Genomic DNA, 12,995 nt, shown 5'->3' with positions numbered 1-12,995 from the left:
CCATATATCTGCCGTTACCTCTATCTCTCGAAAACTCGTAACGTCCACACATCAGATGTTGTCATCGTCCATGCTTCTGTACCGTATAGGAGGATAGGGATGATGAGTGACTGCTAGAATTTGGTCTTTGTTCTGAATTGCCAACTCAGTCCGAAGTAGCACCTGTTGGCAAGAGTTATTCTGCGTTGGATTTCGTGGCTGACATTGTTAATACTGGTGCCAAGATAGACCAAATTATCTACGACTTCGAAGTTGTGACTGTCAACAGTGGCGTGGAAGCCAAGTAGCGAGTGCGACGACTGTTTGTTTGATGGCAGGAGATATTTCGACTTGCCCTCGTATTCTTTACTGATCTATCTCTTCTTTATGCGTGTTGCGCTTTGAGCTAACTTCCTGAAGGCGCTGCGTCCCTTAATTTCTAATTAATTTTTGACTAGATTGAAAACTATACATTTTTATTATACAATAAATTTTCAAATATTTCCCCCAGAAGGGTCCCAAATTTCATCATATTTTATGACTATTAAATACTATAAAATGTATAAGCTCATCAACGCTAAACTCACTTGAAACGTTGAACAGCAAGTAGCAAGTTTATTAGCTAGAATCCACCAAAACTGACTCAACCACTCCAACCATTAACTCGAAAATGACATATTTAATGAAATGTCACTAAGGTAACTGTCATAAAACCAATACCCCCATATTTCGGTATACCCCCAGACACTAACTCATTTCAGCTTGTCACCCTTAAAATTGTAAAATACTCGCGACAAAAGCTAAGCACTCAATAAGTCCGTCTGTTGTTTAGACAACGGCCGTATAACCTGTCATAATTTTGAATTGAAGTTGGGGAGTACAACACACTCGTGTTCTTATAATGACAAGATTGCATGGGTTGGAGTAGAATTATTGCCATTTTCGAGAGCTATGCACTACGCAAACTTACTACTTAAGGGTGACTGCTGCTAAGCCAACTACGCGCCACTTCTTAACGGCTCCATTAAACACAGACTCGCGCATAACGGCAGAAGCCGAGGAGGTGAGCGAATGGAATTAATGTGTATGATGCGACGTAGCACCTGCTTGTTAATAGCGATGATGAATAATGTAAGGTCCTCAAGGCATTACACGACACAAATATCATGTACGAGTGTGTGTGTATGTTTGTAGGCTTGTGCCGGTCGCACAACAAAAGCGAAAATATGTGCGTAGCATGCTGGAAGCTCTTCACAAAAGGTTATAAAGTCGCCAATTAGGCCGAGAGCACAGCTTCCTTTCGGTATGTGTCTGAAAGTGAGTTTGTTTTTGTTTGTATGTGTGCTTAATTGTATGTTTGTATGTGTGCCTCGAACGTCCAAACAACCTTTATAGGCTACAAGGTGTACTCAATATAAGACTTTATTCAAGTTGATTCGACGTACATGTATGTGGTTCTGAAATTTATGCTCGCAGCTTCCTCCAAGCAAGAAACCCGTTAGGAAATTGTGGAATTCAAATTTTTTTTTAAATTTATTTTTTGTCAGAACCGGAAAACTTTTAGCTAATAAATTTTGTTTAATCATTTAGAAATTCAATGGAAGAACTATATAATAAAAACTATAGTGTCGGACTTCCTGACTATCTGAGCGTTTTTCAGGTCGAGATTGCTGCCATTAAAGTAGCAGTGCCTATAGATCTAATGCTCCAGAGTCCAACCACAGAAAAATGAGTTTCCTTCTAGCAGCTAGCTTTGAGCTCAAAATCTGAGCGTACGGACTTCGAGCTCAAGGCTAGTGTAGTCGCAGTAATATCAGAATCAGTTTAGTTAAGGAAAGACTAACCTCAATGTAAGCGGTATCAACTTAATTCTTGATACAGTTTCTTGTTGTTGTTGTAGCGGCAGAAAAAATTTCTGTAGTAATTTCAAGACATGGTGCCGAGTTGACAGTGCTTGACCGGATAAAAATACGGTTCCGTTCCGGTTACTTAGACCCGCATTTCATGGAATCGTGGGAATTTTGATGCATATTCGCTCGTACATAACTGTGTCTCAGCAGGATTAATTTACCTCTAGCTTTAGCGGTTCATAGTCATTGCCCTTTCATTTTCCACTTTGTAAGGTTCAAAACCATAACGACTGAAAGTACTGGAGGCTGCTTGGAAATAGACGGAATAGAAACCTTTCAACACTTCCTTCTTGACTGTCACATCCTTTGTCCTAAAACACTTCAGATTTCACAAGGTAAGTTAGTGAGCTTTGTCGACACATAAGATCTAGTAATTACGTCAGTTACTTAACTTGAAGATCTTCTCTTCTTTTCTGGCGTAGACACCACTTAAGCGGTTATAGTCGAGTTAATAACAGCGCTCCAGTCGTTTCTTCTTTTCGCAATTTGGCGCCAATTCGAGAGTGTTTTCATCCATACGGATCTTGAGGATCAGCCAATGAATCTAACTTAAGCTAACCTTACCATAACTCGAAAAAATTGCCAAAACTTTGTAGGGAACTCCTACAATAATAATCATTAATTGACACACGAACAAATTCTTTTTTTCGCTTCAAGTGACGACTTCGCGATAGTTCTCAACTAGTTCACAGAAATATTTAGACAACGTCTTTTTATATCGACTAATCTCCTAATGGCAACGAACCAAAGAACTTTACAACATTTGAAACTGTAAGGAATCTATGAAAGAGAACACATTTCATGCTTCCTTGAATATCAGAAAAGTAAATGCAGTAATTGTAAAATTGAAAAAAATCAAAAAACGCTAAATATTTCTCTTCGTCGGCTATGAAAATTTTGACTTTTTCTTACCAGTTCGAAACTTTCGAAAAGGCTTTTCAAAGGAGACTTCTTGTGACATAAAATAACAATGAAAAATCTCTCAGCAGCTTTTATGAAGAAACACAACAATTCAAAATAGTAATGGCGTTCAAAACACTAGACCATAACTAGTTCTGAACCAGTCAATTTTCCTACAAGGACTCTACGCTCGCACATATGTATGTATGTAAGTCTGCTTCTAAGAACACCTTTATGCTGATAAGCTCATTGACGGACTTGTTTGCCACTGTGCTCGATTCCGCGTCACGCTCATACTAAATAATAGACTCTTGAGTGCTTGAGTGCATTATGCAGCGTTGAATTCGCGGCTTGTACCGGGTACTCGCACTCGCACTCGAAGTATGCTACTTAATGTTTTTTCAATTTCTTTCTTTTTGAAATTTTATAAAAAAACTGTACATATGTATGTCTATATGCATGCAAGTGGGCGTGTTTGCGCAAACATATGCCGCTGCCACTTGAAAGCGAAAGCTAATTTCGCGTCATACAGTCTGAGCGCCGCTGATACCCGAGTGCATTCGGCGTTTTTCAACTTTTTGTTCACGCTGATTATTTTATTTCTTTCCTCTTGATTTCTCAGTACTTTGCCGCATTTTATTTTCCATAAATAAATGTATGTATTGTTTTTGGGAGGGATTTTGCGGCGCTCGTTCATCTTAATTTCAAGTATCTGTTCAGTTTAATGTCCCAGAAAAATTCACGCATTCATGTGCCAACATTGAAGTGACTCTTTTGGCACTCCAAGCACAACTGTGTGCGCGCCTTGTAATGTGCGTGGTGGATGCTGGGTGTGCGGTGTGTGGAGGGGGTTACAGTTGGAAGGACACATGCCACATTCGAGTGTGTACTTTAAGATTTTTGCCTCTAATTAAAATTTACAGCTCGGCTAATTAGCGTGTGGCAAGGATGTTTTCGACAACCCACATCCAGCACATGGAGTGGATAATAGGTGTTGGGCGGGTTTGGCGGCGTGTAATAGGTGTTGCAACAGCCAATTACGCAGCTCGAGAATTTGACAGTAAATTTTTGAGTTTTTTTTTGGACCGAAGTGTGCACTTTTGTCATATGTGTGTCAATGAAAGTGTATTTAAAGAATTTAGAGTACAAATATTTTTAAGTTGAAGTGAATTTTACAGCATTTCAACTACTCCGACAGGTTTTGGTCGGAGGTGAAGTGTTCAAAACGGCATAGAGGTATGCTGAAATCATAACTTAGTAAACCGTAGAGAAAGATCTTAGTATTTCTAGCATAAACCATATTATTCATCTGATCACTCAATAGAAATACTCATACTCTCATAACCTCTTCTTTTTTGGCGCCTTAAAATTCATGCCGTGGAAATTATTATATAAATTACTGCTTAGGACTAATTAGCCAATATTTATTTCCACAGTGTATGATTATGAACGTGTTTTTCAATAGAGACGTTACAATAGTAGACCGATATTGACAGCGAACGACCCCATATTTTCCCGTTCTTTTGACATTTCTCTACAGTAAGGTTTGCCATTTCATCATCTAAAGATATACGATTCAACAACGAGTCGAAATCATTAAAATTTACTACCGAAATTCGGAGTCAGTGGCCTCAACTTTAAGAGCGCTACGTCCAATTTATGGTGGTCATATAGTCCAGTCAGATCAACTATTAAACGTCTAGCGGAAAAATTTTAATCCACAGGCACGGAACAAAAATGAGGAAGACCCAAATCAGTCTCTCAAACGTTGTTCTCAAGCGTTTGGGCGTTTCTGTGACGTCGTTGTGGCGAATTTTGCGAAAAGATCTTGGCCTACATCCTTACAAGATCAAATTGACGCAAGAACTGAAGCCGCTCGACCACCAGAATCGTCGTATGTCCGTGAATTTGGTTGAGCGCCAACTTGAAAATGATCTGGATTTTCATCGAAAAATAATCTTCAGCGATGAGGCTCATTTCTGGCTGAACGGTTTTGTCAATAAGCGAAACACGCACTCCATAAATCGCCATTGCATCCCAAAAAAATTACGGTTTGTTGCGGTTTATGGGCCGCCGGCGGCGTCATTGGGCCGTACTTCTTCCGTGATGATCAAGACCGGCACGTTACTGTGAATGGGAATCGCTACCGCTCAATGAATAACCGAATATTTTTGGCCCGAAATGGATGATATGGACTTGGACAATATATGGTTCTAATCGGGCGGCGCCACAAGCCAAACAGAGAATGTCACAATCGATTTATTGAAAATCAAGTTTGGTGAACGTGTTATCTCACGAAATGGCCCAGTCAATTGGCCGTTTCGGTCGTGCGATTTGACTTTAGACGTTGAACTATTTCCTGTGGGACTACGTCAAGTCTATGGTCAATGCCAAGAAGCCAGCGACGATTAATGAACTTCGTACGAATATCGAACGTGAATTGCAGCAGTATCGGCCGATTTCTGCCTGAAAATCGTCAAAAATTGGGTTCAGCGTCTAGACTTCTGCAAGCGTGCTGTGGTGACCATGAAAAAATAATTGAGACCCACACATAATGACATAAAGAATTTCATTGATATCCCAACCCGTTTTTGTTTTACTTAAAAACTTTTGTAGCGCTCTTATTGAAAAACCGTACAGAGAATCTCAACATGTGATCATAGAAATGTTCGTCTTTTGAGTAAACCAATCAGACACCCAAGTTCGACTTTTGCCTAGGAATCGAAGTGCTGCTCAGCCAATGCGTATCCCAACGATGAAAACAAGTGGTAATTGGAAGGGGCGAAGTCTGGTGAATACAGCGAGCGTGGCAGCAGCTCCCAGCTAAGTACTTTGATTGTATCCTGAACCGATTTTACTTTTGTTTATGCATTGCCGTGTAACAAAATTACTTTGCCGGTTGCTGGTCCATTTTGGTGGTTTTTCGATCAATGCATGGTTCAGATTGATTATTTTATTACCTGTAGCGATTAGTATTATCAGCTTCATCATGTTTTAGAATCTCATGATATATACCATACCCTTCTGATCCCACCACACACAGAGCATTGCCTTCTTACCGAATCGATCTGCTTTTGTAGTCGATGTTGATGCTTGTCCCCGATTAACCCATGCTTTTATCCGTTCTCGATTCTTAAAATAAATCCATTTTTCATCGCAGGTGACAATTCGATGCAAAACTGATTTCTTTCGTGTCTCTGAAGCAAAATTTCACAAGTGTTTTTTCGGCTTTCTTTCATTCAATTTATTTGGCACCCCCTTTTCCACACTTTTGTATCTTTTCCATAGATTTCAAAGGGTCTGAAATTATTTATTGTGCCATCAAATACCAACACGCTCGAATGACCAAAACGCTTGAACGTTTCAATTATCAGAAAGACTGTTACCTAGAATCCAGCCGAATCTAATGGTCGCCGCTCTCAGTGGTAGAAATACTTTATGAAGCGTTTTGAAGCGCAATGAATACTGTTAACCTGCCGTCCACGTCGCTTGTAATACATTCCAACTATCGTTAGAATGGCTGGCACTGAACCTGATACAAAAACTTTTGGATGAGTTATTACTCAGCAAAATAGCCATATCTGCGTAAAGGAAAATGCATTCGCGATCCGTGAAACTTCATTTTATTACCAAAAAAATTGTTCTGATCGGATTACTAAAGCATAAAGCTACCATACCAACTGATAGATCAAAATCAAGTTCTTGTAAGTAATCTTTTGTATTTGTGAAGGGTAAGCTAAGACGAAAACAACGTCTTCGAAGATTGCACCGTTGGCTTGGACAATAACTAAAGCTGAATTTTGTGAAGATCATACTGTTCAGTTCTTGGGGATAAAGGATGTGTAAAACTTCAGATCAATATCTCAAAAACTGAGAGACTAATACAGACAGCCGGATATGATGGGTCTCCGACGTTTCCTTCTGCGTGTTAAAAACATAGCGGCGAACTTAATATAGCCTATGAAGGGTATTAAAATATTGTTAGCCTGACGTCCGCATCGCTTGAAAAGTGGTCAAACTGTCGGTAGACACTGAACCTGGTTTCTAGAAGGAAATTTTAGTCAGGCAGAAAACCCATTTCAAGCTGTGGCAGTATTATTAAGCTAAAATGCCGTTATTGGACAACAGAAAATTTATTCCAAGACACGAAACGTCAAAAAGTGAAGCTGAATGAAATTCGGTCTCTTCTACGAAAGGTACGTTGGGTCATATTTGTTATAATCGAAACAGTCAATTCAGGGCTAGCTTTCGGTTCAACCAATCACACCTATAAAGACTTTAATTTGAGATTGCAGAGAGACATCTAGCCTATTATACCCCGGGCCTTCTTATTCTAACCAAGCGTCTCAGTAAATCAAAAAAGGCACAAAAAGCTCCGAAGATATTACTGGGTATTATGCAATTTTTCGTAACTTCTAAAGGTATCAAGACCTGGACTTGAATGTCAAAACTCAACGGCCAAAGCATTTTGCGGTTAATTTAAGAGTTAGTATTTTATAATGACTCTAAGCGAAACTTATAGTAACATTTTCTCATATAACTCTCATCATTCGATATGGTTAACCCACTCTAAATTCAACAAACTCTTCAAGGTTGCTAAAAACTACAATATTTTGCTAACTTTGGAAAAATGTTCGTTCCTAACACACCACATCATTTGAAGTTCAGCACAAACTCTATAAAATTCATTCGCATGGCATAGTTTGCGTGCGTTTTTTCGCGTTTTATTTGCACTTATGATTCATCACATTACCGTCTGGTGTCATTTGCAAAACAACCCTGTAATAATGCAAACTACCCTTGTGTTAAGTTCCCCTTTTTAATTTATTTCAAAACAAGCTTGCATTAATATTTGTAGTTGTTATTTGACATTCGGTCCGTTTCATTATACTTTTTTCCGCCCGTTCATCATGCTCTTATTTCAATAAAATTGCTAAAGAGCGTTAAAATTAAATGCAAAATTCGTGAGACGCGTGACAACAAACTACATGACACCCACTCTACGCGATAAATTATTGATTTTGATTGTTGCAATGTTGAGAAAAAAGGGTTCTCAGATGCAGTGCTGTCATGCGTATGCACTAATACCGAACAACCCTAAAGAACTAACGCACTTTTCAGAGCTTCGAATTAAACTCTACATACAATTTGTGGAAGAATACATAACCATGACGCGTCCATCTCGAAGGGCTGCGATATATTTAAGCGAGTACGGTTCTACATACGAGGCAATTTGTTCCCAATTTTCGCCGCTAGCTACCATTTTTTTCCATTATAAATACGGAATATTTTTTAGTTGTCCAAGCTTGTTTCTTACCTGTAGTATCCTCCGTGCTTCTTTCCATCGGTTGCACTTAAAACAGGTGTGCTTTGCATCTTCAAGTGGGTCGTCTCAATAAATATACTCGTAACATGTAGGACTTCCAGTTTTTCCCATATTGTACAGGTATTTTCGGAAATATCCGTGACCGGATAGCATCTGTGTTATATAGAGGTTTACTTCGCCGTATTTTCTACTGTGCCCCATCTCTATATCTTTGATCAATTTGACGATCCATCTTCCATAGCTCTCCTTTGTCCATCGATCTTGCCATAGTTTAAGTTTTTCTTCATCGTCTATTGTCTTGTGTATTTCTGTTCTGTCTTTCTTCCGTAGCTAGAGTACTCTCCTTTGCAAGTAAATCTATGGGGATCTTATTGGCAATAGACGAAGGTATATTTTCAATGGCCCATATAGAATAAACCTGGAAATCCAACGCAGAATCACTCCTGCCAACAAGTGCTATTTTGGACTGAATAGGAAATTGGAAAGTAAATTCCTCTCCAAAAGAATACGACCAAACTTTACAAGTCCCTCATCATTCCCAGCAGAAGAAGGAGCCATCCACCCCATTGGAAAGACCAGGTGTAGAGGGACTTTTCTACATTTGGTTTATGGCGCTAAACAGCGAAAAAGAAGAACGATTGGCGCGCTGTTGTTAACTCGGCTATAGAAGAGGAAGAAGCACGGCCGAACTTTTCCCTTCATAAAGGACGATCACCATGATCTTATAAGAAAGAAAGTCAAGGTTTTGACAAGACTCCTACAAGACAATAGGTTTCATGATAAGCTTTCTTATGACGAAAACGTGCTTAAAGGTTGAAGATAGATAGTAAAAAGACTACAGCGACTATTTCAATAGACAGAGTTCTAAAAACTGCTTTTGGAGAAATGGTCTGATGACTAAATCTAAATCTATCAAGTTCCTATATTTTATAAAAATTTTGACGTAAGTTATTAACAACGGTAAAATATCTTAAGCAGTATCTTCATTAATTTTTTGTCTCTAGTATACATATGAACATAGAGGGATAATAGAAACGGGTGTGATGGAAAACGATAATAATAAAAAATTCTTAGTTTTGTTCGGTGGTTCACATTTGATGGACATAATTTGGGAGCTATGTATTCGTTATAATGTTTGGGTGTGTTCTAAATATTTTAAATACTTCTCATAAAACTTTCTTACTCAGAACCTACGAAACAACTGATGTAATTTCTCAACAATCAAAATTCACCAGATGATATCAAGTGCAAGCGCATGCGAAGGATTAATATAGCTTTTCCGAACAGTATTACCGGAAATCATTATCTGAGAATTAATAAGGTTTAAAAACCCTAACGATCCAGTTTAGAATATTTTCATTGCAGGCAGTGGTCAGTAGTCAGTAGAAAGGCTAGAAGAAGGATTTTCAAAGATTTTTTCAGCAATAAATTATTAAAATTATATTTTTTTATATTTGTGCACATAACTTCCTGATTTCTATAAATAACACACACAACAAACGTTTTTGCCGTTATGTGCCTGTACGTCAAGGAAAATAACAGAGAAAATAAAAAAAAAAAACAAATAGAAAACGTTACGCTTAGAAGTCATGTTGATTATAGCATAATGAGCCCAAAACAAAAGACAAATAATCTACAATATGCTTGACAGTGCTTTGAAATCCGATGCCCCTTCAGAACAAAATGCCATTGTAAGATTATTAAAACTGAAAAAATCACATATAAAATATCATTTTACACAATTAAGCTGAAATAAACTCGCAAACGTGTAGATTACGTATGAAAACCGTGTAGGAAAACATATTACAAACTTACGTATTTATATGTTAATATACTTACATATGTATGTAGTAGAATAAATAAAATAGCTTCTCATACATTTATTTTAAAAAAGCATAAACATGTTTTTCAATGTTTCCACGATGTAAGAATTTGCTTTTTAAAAATGTTAAACTTGTCAGTTGGTTTGAAAAAACCGTTAGGCGGAGGATGCTCCTGTTACAATTAAGAGCTCATACTTGAAGAGCCTTTCGTAAAGGTATCTAACGACCAATTTTTGAGAGCACCATGTTAAAAAAATATTCGATTTTTTTACCCACAATAATATACATATGTATATGTGTACATATTTTCTTTGGAATCAATTAAAATATTTAATAACAGGAAACTTTAAGAATTCTATACCACAATACAATTAAATTTTGATCTCATCTGTCGATTTTCTTGTCTGAATATTTATTTTGTCGCCTTCAAAGTAATCCCCATCAGATGTAATACAGTTGCGCCAACGATTTTTCCAGGCATCGAAACACTTTTCATAAGCACTTTTTGGGATGGCCTTCAGCTCCTTCAGTAAATTTTGTTTTATCTCTTCGATCGACTGAAAACGGATTTAACGGCGCGGCAATTTCAGTTTGGGGAAGAAGAAAAATAAACAAATAAAATAGCCAAATCCTGGGAATACGGTGGTTGATCGATGGTATTCATTTTTGGCTTTAAATTCGGTTACAATCGTGGCACGATGCGATGCTGCATTATTATTGTGTAAAGTCCACCAATTTTTTTCCACAATTCGTCCAAATATAACTCCATATTGACCGTCTGTCCCTCCAGAACAAATTCATGATACACCAAACCGCGAGTATCGAAAAAAAATGAGCATCACCTTAATTTTTGAGCGGCTTTGGCGTGGTTTTTTGGTTTCGCTCGTTTTTCCCCTTCATTATGATGATTGCTGACTTGTTTACATGCCACACTCATAAACCCATATTTCATCGGAAGCTATAATGTGAATGTGAGATCGGAATTCGCACGAACAAGCATGTCCAAAAAGACCTTTTTATGGTATTATTTTTGAAAAAAATGCAGCGTTATCGGGCCGAGTCGAGCAAGAACGCGTTTCATACCAAAAATATTCACCAAAATCATTCGAGCAGACTCGCGAGAGGTCTCTTGCCATCTCTCTAACACTTGACTGACGATTTTCAAGCACCATATCCTTCACTTTTTTTTAATATTTTCATCAGTTGAAGAGGTCGAAGGTCGTCCCTAACGAGACATGTCTTCATCGATCTCTCGACCGTCTTTGAAGGCTTTGTACCATTCTAGGCTTAAGTTTTTGTTAAAACTGTATCACCGTAAGTCTTTTCCAACATTCGCAATGATTCCGCACACGAAATTTGGTTAGAAATACAAAATTTGGGACAAAATCTTTGTTGGATAGTGTTACTCGTTGTAAAATTGGCAACGCTCTACTGAGGTATACTGACTTAAACAGCTGCTGTTAGCAAACTGGTCGAGAGATCGCGCTCATATTCGGCATAGTTATTAAGGACAGTGCTACCAACTTAGCAATATACAATTTTTTGCAATGTCATTTACCTGGGAATTTAATTACAATTTCTGGTTAGTTTTTTGTCCCAATGTACATTTATATTTTTCAATTTTCTTGTCTGATTTAAAGACTATAGCTTAAACTTTTCTTATATTTGGTGTTTAATCCATCGCAGGCTTTCCACTATTATTGGTACTATCGATCCGGCAAGTCTTGGGTTCCATAAGCTTCACCCTCTAATCTAATTTGACTATATCTCGGGTTGTTCGCCAAAAACCGAAAATACACGACAAAACAATCTAAAAATTTGGATCCATCAAATTTTTAGGTCCAAAAAAAGAAAAAGTTCCTAAAGAAGCCTTGATACAATTACAGCCCTAAAATCCGATTAAAACGTTAGACCCATCTGTACGTCAAGTTCAAGTAAAAATTGTTGATTTTGTCAACATTATATTTCAAATTAATAAGGCATTTCCAATTTTGGATAATGACCTTTTGAATTTGGAACATATGTAGTTATCTAGTATATCCCTTCTCACACAGTTTGTCCAGCTAGGCACTATGGCATACATATGTATATTCAGTCGTTTTCAGTCGTTTTCTGGCATTCTAATATTTTAAAATATTTTCACTCAAAATTTTTATCAAAGTGCAACTCGTCCAAGCAAACGTCAAAGTTTGACAGCAGCGCCAGCTCTAACCTGCCATCACTTAAACCCGTTAACCCCCGCGACTCCTAATCGATTACAAGGCAAATCAAAATAAACAACTACACTCACCGAGATGCACTCACACTCCCTGCCTGTAGGGAAGCAACAACAATAATATTTCAGTGTCACGAACAGCTGAGCGCCATCCAACAGCTGAATGTCTGAATCGCCGCCTGGTTGTGAGACTGAGTGGTCACGAGATGCCGGCCGGCTGCACGACATGTCGCGACTTTAGCGAGGGTTGTTCCTCCTTTATACATGCATACATATTTATTTGTGAGCATTTGTGTGGATTGCTATGCCGACGACCTTTTGCAAGACGCTTTTGCTAGTTTCAGCGCTGCTTTTCAGTTTGCGAGCGGCAGGTTTCCAAAGCGCACTAACATTAGTTACTATTTATTTACGACGGTTCATTCTCGATTTTTTTGTTGTGTTATTTAATTTTTCATTTTCCCCTCGCGCTGCTTGTTGTACTTATTTATTTATGAACGCGCAAGAAGTCTGGTGTAAAAGGGAGAACACGTGTGCAAAACGAAAATATAAATAATTTTTATTATTTTAGTGCAATCGTAACAATAAAGGAATATACTAATTCATGTAGTCGGCATATTCAATTAATTAAGAAAGAAATTAAGTGTTTTTTTTTTGTTGGTTACATTTTTTTTTTTTGTTGAGGATAATTTCAATTTGACAGCTGTTATGTTTGTTATGCCACGTTTCCACTACAAACCTGTGAAATACGCCAATTTCGGCTGCAATGCGGTAAGTGGTTAATAGTGTGTAGAGATGAACGTTTGAAGTTTGATGTTTTTTTTTCAATAAAGTGAGAAACTTAT

General features: G+C 37.8%; 1 protein-coding gene across 3 annotated transcripts in view; it reads left to right on the top strand.

Moving 5' to 3' along the window:
* LOC126756473 (uncharacterized) overlaps positions 1 to 12,995 on the top strand; it is a 179,635-nt gene that overhangs the window by 132,264 nt on the left and 34,376 nt on the right. The window contains exon 1 of one of the 3 annotated variants that reach the window (XM_050469545.1): positions 12,508 to 12,921. The exons of the other annotated variants lie outside the window; for them this stretch is intronic. Coding sequence (XP_050325502.1) covers positions 12,859 to 12,921 — 63 coding nt within the window. The 5' untranslated portion in view covers positions 12,508 to 12,858. Of the gene's footprint in view, positions 1 to 12,507; positions 12,922 to 12,995 lie in introns of those variants that run through there. 3 annotated transcript variants of the gene reach the window in all.

Source organism: Bactrocera neohumeralis, chromosome 4 (genome assembly GCF_024586455.1).
Source record: "Bactrocera neohumeralis isolate Rockhampton chromosome 4, APGP_CSIRO_Bneo_wtdbg2-racon-allhic-juicebox.fasta_v2, whole genome shotgun sequence".
Classification (NCBI taxonomy): domain Eukaryota; kingdom Metazoa; phylum Arthropoda; class Insecta; order Diptera; family Tephritidae; genus Bactrocera; species Bactrocera neohumeralis.
Note: the sequence above shows the minus strand (reverse complement) of the source record. Positions and strands in the feature narration are given on the sequence as shown.